This window comes from Hydra vulgaris, chromosome 10 (assembly GCF_038396675.1).
Source record: "Hydra vulgaris chromosome 10, alternate assembly HydraT2T_AEP".
NCBI lineage: Eukaryota > Metazoa > Cnidaria > Hydrozoa > Anthoathecata > Hydridae > Hydra > Hydra vulgaris.
In genome coordinates this window covers 29,127,501-29,140,770 of record NC_088929.1, presented here as the reverse complement: position 1 = coordinate 29,140,770, position 13,270 = coordinate 29,127,501, and the positions used below count along the sequence as shown (strand labels likewise).

The 13,270-nt window shown below is 26.4% G+C and overlaps 2 protein-coding genes across 3 annotated transcripts in view; both read left to right on the top strand.

The window, feature by feature from the left end:
• Positions 1-217: 217 nt before the first annotated feature.
• LOC100214142 (ATP-dependent RNA helicase DDX55) lies at positions 218-2,732 on the top strand. Its single transcript, XM_065807728.1, has 2 exons — positions 218-444; positions 640-2,732. The coding sequence occupies exons 1-2, from the start codon at positions 252-254 to the stop codon at positions 2,190-2,192; spliced, it is 1,746 nt and encodes a 581-aa protein (XP_065663800.1). The 5' UTR covers positions 218-251; the 3' UTR covers positions 2,193-2,732.
• A 3,350-nt stretch (positions 2,733-6,082) lies between these two features.
• Positions 6,083-13,270, top strand: part of LOC100210567 (2-oxoglutarate and iron-dependent oxygenase domain-containing protein 2) — a 19,093-nt gene continuing 11,905 nt past the window's right edge. For both annotated transcript variants that reach the window (XM_065807727.1, XM_065807726.1), the window contains exons 1-2: positions 6,083-6,288; positions 11,520-11,573. In XM_065807727.1, coding sequence (XP_065663799.1) covers positions 6,169-6,288; positions 11,520-11,573 — 174 coding nt within the window. In that variant the 5' untranslated portion in view covers positions 6,083-6,168. The remainder of the gene's footprint in view (positions 6,289-11,519; positions 11,574-13,270) is intronic.

The window sequence follows — 13,270 nt, the reverse complement described above, 5'->3', positions numbered from 1 at the left end:
GTTCTATGTATAAATAAGATATATTTATTATGCTTTAATTTTTGTGTTTGAAAAGAAGCAATTTATAATAATAATAATAATAGTAATATATAATATTAACTAATAACTATGTAAAATCTTTTCAAGTTAAAAAGTTACTGTCTTCAAGTTAACATTTATACTGTCTTTTATTATATTCTTTTATGATATTATTTGTTTATATTATATAATTATTGTTATTATTTGTTTAATTAACAATCTCAGTTTATGTCATGGTTGACAGCTTTGAAACATTAAATGTTTCTCATCCTTTAAATGAATCAACTCTTAAAGCAATTCAAAAACTTGGTTTCACTAAACCTACTCCTGTTCAAGCTATGTGCATTCCATTAATACTTTCAAGGAAAGATGTTGTAGCTGAAGCAGTTACAGGGTCAGGCAAAACTGTTGCTTTCCTTGTACCAAGTAAGAGAAGTTTTAGTTTGATAGTTCTCTTTTTTTTTTTTTTTTTACTTAATTTAGCCCATTTCCTCACTCTTTTTTAAAAATTCCCTATGTTTCTTTAGAAAATGTTTTTGATTGTTTTAATGTTTAAAGTTTGTATAATTAATTCAAGTTATTCTTTTTGTTTTGTGAAAAAGTTTTTTAATTACTTTTAAGTTGTCGAGATATTAATCAACAGAGAAGAAAAATTAAAGACTTTTGATATTGGTGCTATTGTACTCACACCAACAAGAGAGCTGGCTCAGCAGATTAGTAAAGTTCTTGAACATTTCACACAGGAATCCAATTTATCTCAAATCCTATTCGTTGGAGGAAAAAGTATTAAAGAAAATATTTCTTCATTCAATGATAATGGTGGAAATATTGTCATTGCAACACCAGGAAAACTTTTAGCACTCTTTGAAAGTAAAGATATTGACTTGAAGGTGTCAGTAAAATCTTTAGAAATTTTAATTCTAGATGAAGCTGACCGTTTGTTATCTAATTCTAACTTTGAGCAAGCTTTAACACAGATATTCCATTATTTACCTAAACAGAGGCGAACAAGTCTTTTTTCTGCTACTCAAACAGATAAAGTTGAATCCTTCATAAGAGCTGGGCTTCGAAATCCTGTGCAAGTTTTAGTTAGAGAGAAAAAAAAGTTAGTGACTGAAATTAGTCGCACTCCAGATTCTTTGCAAAATTATTATTTTGTATCAGAAGGAAAGGAAAAGCTTAGAAATCTGGTTTCTTTTCTGCGTCTACACAGAGACGAAAAAAACATTATTTTTTTTAATACTTGTGCCTCAGTAGACTATTTTTCAAAACTACTCACTATAATATTAAAAACAATTCCAGTCGTATCGCTGCATGGTCATATGAAGAAAAAAAGAAATAAAGTTTTTGAAAAGTTTCACAGCATGAAATCAGGTATTTTAATGTGTACTGACGTGATGGCAAGAGGTATTGATATACCACAGGTAAATTGGGTAGTTCAATTTGATCCTCCAAGTAATGTAGAAGCTTTTGTACATCGTTGTGGGCGAACGGCAAGAATGGGTAATGAGGGTAATGCTTTGATCTTTCTCTTACCAAATGAAAGTTCATATATTGATTTTGTTAGAATTAATCAAAAATGCACTCTTCTTGATTATAGTGGAGTAATCGAGGAAATTCCAGACATTACTTCTAAAATAAGGAAAATTGTTTCAAAGGATAGAGAACTTTATGAAAAAGGACTTCGAGCCTTTGTTTCATTTATTCAATGCTATCACAAACACGAGTGCAGTTTAATATTTCAATTTGAAGAACTCGATGTATGCTCATTAGCTGTATCGTTTGGATTACTTCATTTACCCAAAATGCCAGAACTAAAAAATAAGGATTTAAAAGCTTTTCAAGCAATGGACATAAATTATGCTGATATCCCTTATAAAGATAAAGTAAAAGAAAACCAAAGAAAAATTAAACTCGAAACTAATAAAGATGTTGTAAAAGTACTTCACAAGAAAACTGTAAAGTGGTCAAAACAAAAAGAAAAATTCCAAAAGAAAAAAGAACGCAAAGAAAAGTTTGAAAGGAAAAGAAAGTTAAACGAAGAAATGGAAGATGATGATGTGAAGGAATTAATGAGAGAGGGGAGATTGTTAAAGAAATTGAAAAACAAAAAAATTTCTTCAAGTGATTTTGAAAAAATTATTGGTAAAGATGATGTAGATGTTATTTTGTGAGTTCTTTAAAAGTTATTTGTAAAAAAATCTTTTTGAAGTTGTATATTGTTAAATTTTAAACATGCCATAAAAAGAGTAAAAAAAAGTGATTCAGTTCTATATTTCTTATTATAAATTATTATAATTATTTTTAATAGTAGATACAAAATTATGTGGGGGTTTTGAAATAAATAATATAATTGATTTTTGTAATTTTTTTTTGACCTTAACTCACTCAATTAGTTGAGACCAGAATTAACTAAAGTTTTTCCAGCATGTATGTATGTATGTATGTATGTATGTATGTATGTATGTATGTATGTATGTATGTATGTATGTATGTATGTATGTATGTATGTATGTATGTATGTATGTATGTATGTATGTATGTATGTATGTATGCATGTATGTATGTATGCATGTATGTATGCATGTATGTATGCATGTATGTATGCATGTATGTATGCATGTATGTATGCATGTTTGTATGCATGTAAGATTTTTGATGTTATTTTCATTGTGTATCTGATAGGCAACCTACTTATGTTAAGAGTTATTTTCATTTTTTTTTTTTTTTTTTTTTAATTAACCTCCCCGAGGCTAAGAAGATCACTTCAGATGAGGAGGCTACTTGTGATTATAACCCTCTCATAACTATAACTCCGAAACACGAACCTTGACGAACAAGGTCGCTGCACGGAGAAACAAGTTGAGCGCGGTACTACCAGGGACATGGTGGGAATTGAACTCGGAACCTCTTGCTTATGAAGCGAGCGCTCTATCACTACACCACTACCGCATGTATTTGCGTATATGCGTTTATTTGATATTTAAACTAATTATGTTAAGAGGATAGTAAGTGACTTGGGTTGGTATTTGACCAGGGCCGGGTTTGATAAAATATAGCCGGGGCTGGGTCCGGGTTTGTGAACAGGGCTGCATAAACATTTATACATATTCAAGTATATTTTTTATTCAAAATGTTTTATTTTGTATATATATGCATATATAAACATCATTATAATCATGCATACATAAATATTGTGATCATCATAATCTTTATCATCATGATGATGATGATGATGATGATTATTATCATCATCATCATCATCATCAACAGCATAAAAGAGGAAGGCTAAAGCCCGATAATGATGATGATGATGATCATCATCATCATCATCATCATCATCATCAGTCTTTAGCCTTCCTCTTTTATGCTGTTTCTCTAATATAAACTATCTAGAACTTTTTTTTTTCCTTAACTAAAGCTCATTCATACATTATCTAGAAGTTTTTTTTTTTCCTTAACTAAAGCTCATTCATACATTATCTAAGGCGCTCTCTTCAAGTTTTCTTACTTCAACCACTACCATTTTCTACTGAAGCTGCTATCTCTCTACATGCTGATATCTAAATTACTTTATTCTTTTCTAAGCAATGTTGTTTGATACAATGTTTTTTCTAGTCTGTCTATAATTATGCCTCCTTTTCTTGGCTTGCTAGAGTCACACCACACATTTATCTGATCATCTTCTCTTTGGGCAACTACTACACCGTATAAATACTAAAGTTTATATAGCAATGAAAGGATATTGTATGTTAGCATCTAAATAAATAGCAAACATATATGTTTACTATTTATTTTATTTTAAAGCATCTTGGAAGCTTTTGTTCCTTCTGGAATAAAAGTTTGGAAGCTTTTATTACTTCTCTTCAATTTTAAGTCAAGCTTCATTCTACTTTACATCTTTCACTATCTTGAAATGTTGCCTTATTAAACATTAATCATTATTTTCATCTTTATTACAAGGACATCTCTTTTAAGAACAAGTGTCCTTTTTATTATTGCAAGAAGCCAATGTAAAAAAGTTCTGTCTGATGTTAAGCTCTGTTATTCTCATTTTACTAAACCTTGTATCTTATCTCAGATGTTAGATTCTAGAGACTTTGGTTAGTCTTCAATGTCATTAACTAAAGTAAGTCAAGCATTTATTCTCTAATTCATGGGTCTGATCTTTTTACTCCTCCCCAAAATAAAGTAGAGTTATTTGTAAAGAAATCTTACTCTAATTTGACTATTGAATATAATGGCCATACTCTTCTTGACTAAAAATCTTTACTTGTAATCATTTCTTGACTAAAAGTCTTTAATTGCTTAGAATAAGCAACCATTTTTAAATCTGATCTCTCTTTTGTAACAGCCTAAGGCTTACAATGGCATTAAAATTTTGGACTAAAAATCCATAATTTTGGTTAGACAACAAAGCTCATTTTTTACTGCAATTTTATTTTCTGCAAAAAAATATTGCAATATTATTGGCATTCCTGTATTGACAAATAACAACCCTCTTACTCTCAGGCAAAAAGTCTAAAACCACATTGTAAATTTAATTAGTTTTGGTTTATCTGCCAAACTTGAGCCACTCTCCTACTGCTGTAAGGTTTCATTTCTTTCTTTTTTCTACAAATAAAATCACGGTCAATGCTCAAAGGAGCTATCATCTCTATTACAATTGACCAAAACTCATTCTTGTTTGGCTTTGCAAAAAGTCTCATTTTTAACCTGGGCCGGGGCCCCGGTCAATTACTATATGAGTTCAAGTCATTTAAAATAGTTATGCATTCTTTCTTCAAAATTACATTTGTTGAAGATGTGACAATGCAAAAATTAGTTAGCTTGATTCTTGAATTTTATCTTCTATCACTTATGTCAGGAATTTTTTGAAAATATTTGAAATGTTACTTAAAAATAAGAAAATATTTCTTATTCTTAAGTAACATAAACCATTCAATTTTTCTCAATGTGTTTCTTATCAAAGTGTAAAGATTAAAGCTCTATCTGTCACTTATTTATTTTTTAAGTTTTAAATTTACCAGTCTCTCTAAATATTATCTTGGAAATTGCCTTTAACTTGGTGTTTGCAGATTTTAGAAGTTTTATTTGTTAAAAAAGCTTCTTTTTAAAATGAATATATGTGTCACTCAGTTTAAATTAGAACACGGATTTCAGTTTTGTACAATAAGTAGAAATTTTTTAAGTTGTTTTATTGAAAGTTTGTAGTTTAAGTAGTATTTAAAGAATCTCTAATGTTTTGATATAATAATCTAAAAGTATTATTAATTTTTTTTGAAGATAAAAGCATGACATTAAATACAAATTTCTTTTAAACAAAATTCAATTAGCTTATGTGATATTTTATTCTAATACTGAAAGCAACACAGAAAATATCTTGTTTGACAATAATCCTATATTAACAAGTTTAAATGGGTCAGGTATTAGTATCCGTTGCGCAGACTGCTGCTTATCCGAAGGTTAAGTAGGTTTTTTTAATTATGTTGCATAATTATGTATCATTTTTTGTTATATTTGCTGTTATATGTTTATTATCTTTGGTGTTTTATATTTTATATTTTACATGCTATTATTCCACGGTATTGTTTAAAACTTACGGATTTTTTCTTTTTTTTAAAAAAAAAATGCATGTGGTTTTCAATTAAAAAAATACGATGTTTGTTTAAAAAAACTAATTTTTGTAGTTTTTATAATTTATTTGCCTTTTTTTTTTAATAATGTAGGTTTTTTTTTTACCTGCTTTGCAATACAGTTGCATTTTTTACAGTACCCACTTAAAATGTGTTAAGAGTTCCACAGATGCTATATATTTACCCATATTTTAATTTTTGTAGAAAGTTTTCAGGAAAACCATTTAAAAAAAATAAATATAAGATGTTTTTACCCATATATTTGTAATGTATATATGTAATGTATATTTTTAATGTATATATTTAGTTGTTGTACAATATGTATGCAGTTATAGAAAAAAAATCTTTTTAATAATTTAAATTTAGTCATTTGAAAGTTTTTTTGATATTCATTTTTTTGTATGCATTTAAAAAATTTTTTTTATTTAAAGTTCTAAATTTTTTCAATTAAACAGTATAAAATAGTTTGAAAAGGTTTCTTTTTTCTCCATGTACAAAAAAGATTGGTTTAAAAATGACTGGAAATTGTGAGCTAATATGCAGATGCTTTTTAACAAATAATATTTTTGTGAAGTCATGTGGAATCCATTTTACATTTCGAGGAGATAAAGAGTTTATAAATGATTACAAAGAGGTATATTTATATACTTTATAGCTGTTCTAAAATAAAATTAAATATGAGGATTTATGTTTTTATTTTTTTAATTTATGAGTTCAATTTAAATTTATGTATTCACCCAAGGTCAAAAGGAAAATGCTTTTTGAATGATGCTCTTTTTTTTCTTTCTAATAATGTTGCCATTAGTCAGAAGGTCAAAAGAGGGTCTTAACCCTATGACTTGTAAATCTTTGATGGTAATTAAATTTAATTGTTTTTAAAAAAAAAACTATACAAACCCAACATTTATTGGCTATAGAGTAAGAATGTTTTTTTTTTTCATTTTTTTGCTTTTTTTATTTATACTGTATTTATTGTTTTACTTAATTTTATTTGTTTTCTTTTTTTGTTTTTTTATTTTGATAAGTGAATTGTTTAACAGACCTCAATGGAAGTAAATGAGTGCAAGAGCAGATGAAAATAATGATTAATGGTTTTTGCACAAGCTATTTGTTTATTCATTAAAAAAATTGCTTATTATATACAAAATTTAGTTATATACTTGTTACAGACATGTTTGTAACGTTAATAAAAGAGTATATACATAACAATTGTCATTTTGCGCAGTGAAAAAATTCTTTAGACAAACATTGTCTTTTGGTTTTTACACTTATTATCCATTTATTTATTAACAACATTGCTTATTTGATAAAAAATTTGACAAAGAGCTATAAAAATTTTTTACTATTTATAAAAAATATTTTTCATTTTCTTATTGTAATTGAATATAGACATTTTAAGAATTATTACAACAATTAAAAATTTCACAATAAATGTGAATAGTATGTTAAAGTAATTAATATATAAAATATATAATTCATTACATAAAATAAAAATTATTATGCAATAATTAAGAGTGCAATAATTTTATATTTTGTCAATATAATTTAGAGTCTAATAATTTTTTATTTATCAAGTAGTCTAATCCAATCAAAAATATTTGCATCTAAATCGGCTCTCTTTTTTTTTATTATTATTATTATTTTTTTGTTTTTATAAATTTATTATTATTTTTTTATTTTTTATAAAAAGGAATTTGTGTTTTTCATTTTAGTTACAATGATAATAATAATTTTGAGAGAAAAAAATATACTTTTGTGAGAGCCATAAATTGCTCCTGTAAACCATTTTTTTGGACTAATTGTCAGTTTAAGAGTTGAACATAGTTGCATAGATTTAAACATTTTTAAAGTTAGGTAGGGTACATAATGATTAAATTTTTATTCTACAAAAAATTTATCTTAAGAATCTTGTTTTGAAGGTTAGATAATCTCATAAGAGCTGTTGGTGGGATTGTATCCATATTTGGCATTCTTAGGTGGAATTTATAATGCCTAGTTTTTTGTAACAATCTTATCAACATAACAGTAAAAAATACAATTAAAACTATATTAAATCATAAAATAAAAAAAAGTGAATTTTTAAGAATTATTAACAATATAGTTATTGCTGTGAAATAACTTTTCATTAATTTTCAAAAAAACAAGACCTAGGTGGATTTAAGAGCTTTTGCTTGTTATTTTTTTCACTTAAAGCATTCCCGAAGTGTCAAGACAAATTGTGTTTATATTTTAAATAAACCTTAGAAAATAAGTTTAAAGTTAGTTAAACTTACTAAAAACAAATCATTTATTGAGATATTAACAAAAAACTTTTTTATTTTTAATGCCATATTTTCACCAAGGAAATTTTGGCTTGTTTTCTCCAAGATTTTCTAAATATTGGCAAGAGTATTGTATAATTTTTCCTTTTCTTTTTTTGTCCTACCATTTTTAAGTGCATATATTGAAACTATATTAAACCAATGACCCTTTTAATATCATTACTTGCTCGTTTACTTGTTTTATCTCAACTATGTGATTTATCTTTTCTTTTTTCCTACTAAAGCAGCATCTAAATTTGTACCATGATATTTAATAATCTTAGGACTTCCTCCTTTTCAGCAGGTAGCATATGTCTAGTGACATAACTAATTCTAGCGATATATTAACAAGCAATAGGATTTTTTATTTTTGAATTCATATCACACTAAGATGGGATTTTATTTCAAAGTATTCCATCTCAAAGGCGAGTTGTCTTTCCCACCGTCAAAGAGCCTCAGCTGCCTAAAAAACATTGTTTTATAGAATTAATTTAGTGTTATAATCAGTGCATAACACTATCTAAAAAGATGGTGTTATATGCTAATTATAACACTAAACTAATCCTTATTATATATGAACCATTCTCAATGAAGCATGATTTTTTTTCAATGAATCATTAAGTGTTTTATACTACTATAATTGTTTTTTTTTTTTAAAGAAAATTGAATAAAATAAAATAAAATCAACTCCAAAACAAATAAAAATAAAAACAAAATGATCTTTCAAGTAAAATAATACAATTCAAACTATAAATTATTAATAGATTATAAAAAATGATAATCTGTAATATGCAAACTGCAAACTGTTGGTAAAATGCAAATTTATTTGCTAACTAAAACATTATATTTTACAGACTACAAATATATTTATTAATTCTATATTATTATTTTATTATATTTATATAATAAAATATTTTTATAAAATTATATTTATATAATTAAATATTGATATAAATTAATAAATATATGTAGTCTGTAAAATATAATGTTTTGGTTAGCAAAATTTGCATTTTATCAACATTTTGCAGTTTGCATATTACAGATTATCATATATTATAATATACTTACTAATAAGTAAGTATATTATTTCAATTGACTAATGATAAGAATAGAGAAAATTGGATGTGCGTACATTGACCAAAAGTTTTGTTCATGATTATACTTTTAAAAATTATTAGTTGCGAATCAGTAAAATGACTTCCTTTTACTGATTTGCAGTTTGCAGTACCATGAAAGTTATATTTAATAATTCAAAATAAAAAACTTATAAGGATAATCTTCATATAATTAACCTTATCTCTATACAATTTTACAAAGGGATAAGGTAACTTTATAAAGAGAATTTTTCATATTTAATAATTAATTTTAATATTTTGGTAACTGAAAGTGTAACAAAGTTGTAAAGTAAGACAGAATTTAAATCTTTTAAAAATTCAATTGGTAAGAAATTATGCTATTTGTAAAAGGATATTGTTTGGTAAAAGCCAGGAAAAGAATAATACTTAATCCCTGGCACTGCTCTGCGGCACAGGGAAGGGGGGAGGTGTTGGTATAAAATTGTATTTTTCAACATTAGTTCATAACTTCATTTTATTTAACATAATATTGCTCATATTTAAATATTATCTTTTAATTTTTTCGTTTGGCGGAGTTTAAAATACTGTAGTTTATTTTTATAAACTACTACTATACTGTTATAATTTACAACTTAAGTTTTAGTTTAGTGTAATGACCAAGTTATGATGTAATAAGCAAGCAAAGTATTTAATGCTATTATGATATTACTTTTAGTAATGGGTTCATGCTGTTGATAAAACAAGTTATTTTTAAAGAGTATTGAATTGTTATTGTAAAAAACTATAAAACAACAATGAAACAAACTACAAAGTTTAGAGCTTGTGTAAAAAAACTTTGTGACGCTGTTTGTGTTGCTGTTTTATAAAGTTAAGTTTTTATAACATCAATATCATAAAACGCGTTTATAATAAAATGAATGAAATAAATAGAAATGTTTAATTAAAAAAAAAAATGCTTAAACATGCATATCCGTAGACCAAACAAGTAAGGTCAAAGAAAAAAAATATTAAATACCTCATTTTTATAATTTATTGGTATTACTATTTAAAATCTTAGAATAATAATCGTACTATTAAAAATTTAAGTATAAATAATTTTTTCATTCAAATGGTTTTAAGTTAAGTTTTCATTAAACTTTTTCGTTTAAATTGTTTTATAACAAAAAGTGAGAAAAAAATTTGGTTTAATTAATCGATTTATATTTTGTTAAGTTTAAGTATATGCTTAAATTATTTTTTTGGAAAAAAATTTTGAAAAAAAAATAATTTTTTTATTTTTATTTTTTAAAGCAAAACGCTTACTGTTCAACTTACATCGTAGCAAAGAACTTACTGGTTTCTATTAGCATTGCATTTTTAAATAAAAACGTTTGAATAAAATTTAATATATATTTTAATATACTTAAAGTAGTAAAATTTATAATATGAAGTTGTGGATAAAATAATAATTTAAATTATTAATAATATGTTAATTTGGTGCAACGTTTTAAAAACAAAGATAAAAAACCTGGCTGTTTTGTTAAAAAAAAAGAATGAAGAAAAAATTTGCTTAAACATCTTTTCCCTTTAAAACTGTTCACTCCAACTTTTCGACCTTTTAAAATATTATTGGTTTCCACGCAGAGATTTGAAGAAATTTAAATTCAAAAGTGCTTTATGTTGAATGAAAATCTCCGCGCGAAAGAGCAATCATTCTATTCAAAAGATAAATTTAGCATGATGATAAATTTAGCATGACTTTATTAACCTTAATAAAAAAACTTAGACAAAAACATTACTTTTAAGAATTGCCAAAAAAAATATGCTAAATTAGAAAGGAAAAAAAAAAAACCAAAAAAAAAAATCGCAAAAATATTTTTTTTATGAAAAAACTAATCGCGAAGGTGTGAAAAGCAATCGCGACTTGCGATCGCGATACCCTTAATTCGATCCCTGACTTATTAGGATAATATTTAAGTATTAATACTTGTTAAGGGTTATATATAAAGAATTGATACTTATATAAGGGTTAATACTATTTAAAGGTTATATATAAAGAGTAAATACTTAAATAAGGGTTAATACTTATTAGCATAAAACAAAAGGGCAAATGACTTTTGACTTTAATTTTTTATAATCAAAGCATGCTTTTATTTATTAGATATAAAGTTTATCCTAGGTTTATCCAAATGTTTATTATTTATTGGTTTATCCTAGTTATATTTAAATATTTTCAATCTTTAACATTTTTTGTTGTATATTATTTTATCTTTGAAATCCTAAATCATTCTTTACTTTATCCTATATTACTATTTTTTTATTCTATTAAATTTAGTTTTTTTTTTGTTATTTTCATTGGTAATAATGTAATAATGTTTTTTTTTTGTTGTAATAATGTAATTATAATTTTTATATAAGTTTTAGATTATTCAGTTTTATACTACTACTTCTTTTATTACTGCTGTTGCTTGTTTTTTTTATTTTGTTTTAAAAATAAAATACTTTTTCAGTTTTTTTCAGAAAACAAATACAACAACTTTGAAATCGATGAAATTATGGAAGAGGTAAAAATTAACTATTAACTCAGGGTTTGAAATATTGAATAAGTGTTTGTAAATATAAGTGTTTGTCAAACCTGATGGGAGAACCAATCAAGCGGATGACCAGTTATTGGTCGTTTTTTCAGAAAAATAACAAATAGTTGGTTCCCCCTTTCAATCGTAAACTTTGTGTATCTGTTTAACTATTTATTTTGTTTGGCTAATGCTTTTTATGCTTTTCTGGTAAGAAAGTTCTCGAAAATATTAGTTGGCAATGCATTTAAAGTTTTAGACAGTAAAGCATTCCAACTATTTACAACATGGTTTGTGAAATAATGGAATTGTTTGGCACAATTCAACACATTCTGTTTTTCCAAACAAAGGTTGTGGCCGAGTAGATCGTAGTGTGGAGAAGAAGCAGGTGCAGTTATTTGTAGAGTGATGTAGTCAACTTTATCAAAACCATGTATTATTTTTTACTGTTGTATAAGATCTCCATGCTTCTCTTCTGATTTTCAGAGTGGTTAATTCAAAAGTGTTGAGTCTTTCTTTGTAAGAAAGATCTTACTTTAGTTGCTCTGTGGTGGATTTGTTTGAGTCTTTATTGCATTTGAGATAGGCTGACACTTGGATAGCAAATGTTAATTGTGGTCTAACATAAGTTGTATAGGGCACTTTCCAAATAAGCATACCTTTGCTTCTGAATCCATTTTTGAGCTTTCCAAGCTTTATATTTGCTTTTGAGGCTGCCGAATCAACTTGTTGTTCAAGGGCGTCAGAAACAAGTAAAATTTATAAATGAAAAAGGAAATCATATGATATTTTGTGGAGTTATATATAAAATAAAAAAAGGAAATCATTTTGGTATTTTCAAGAATTACTTAGAGAGTTAAAAATTTAGTGACATACCTACTTAATATAATTCTCACTCTACCTAGAGAAACTAATCTTTTGTTACTTTTGTGTACTTACCATTTGTGTTGAATGTTTAAACTATGTGAAAAAGTAGATTAAACACTTGAATAACTTTTTTTTCTACAAAAAAAAATTATTTAGTTTCATAAAATATAGTAATACATAAAAAGAACTTTATAGAGTTTTAGATTTCAAAGATTTGAAAAGTGTGCCCCCCCCCCCTGGGTTTTTTCCTAAATCAACAATTTTATCTGTAATCTCGCATAGGTAAAAATATGTTATTTGCTTTCATTTGCGACAATTTTGTCGCAAATGAAAGCAAATAACATATTGTAGTAAATTAATATTGAGTGTATCCTCCTTTAGATTTAATTACAGCCTGAATTCTTTCAGGAACACTAGCAACCAATTTGCGGCATTCCTCGGGTGTAATTGAGTACCAAACCTCTTGTACACGAGCCCAAAGTTCATTCTTATTCTTAGGTGGAGTAGGAAAGTTGTAGACCCGTTGTTTAACTATTGCCCATAAATTTTCAAGTGGGTTAAGATCAGGGCTTTGTGCTGGCCAGTCAACAGCTTTCAATTTCTTCTCGTGGAGGAATTTAATGGTCTTATCAGTCTTATGCATGGAGTCGTTGTCTTGCATGAACATCGTGTTACGTACAGTTCTGCCCCATTTTCGAAGGGACTTGAAATATCTGACCTTAAGGATGTTGATATAGTCATCAGCGTTCATTATTCCATTAATTTTCACTAATTCACTGACTCCCCGAGCACAGAAACATCCCCAAAACAAGAGTTTTCCT

What these genes read in the sequence shown, in the direction of transcription:
- LOC100214142 (XM_065807728.1), top strand. Translation starts at nt 252, where the DNA reads ATGGTTGACAGCTTTGAAACATTAAATGTTTCTCATCCTTTAAATGAA. An exon ending in TGTTGCTTTCCTTGTACCAA is followed by an intron (nt 445 to 639) that starts GTAAGAGAAGTT and finishes ATTACTTTTAAG; the next exon opens with TTGTCGAGATATTAATCAAC.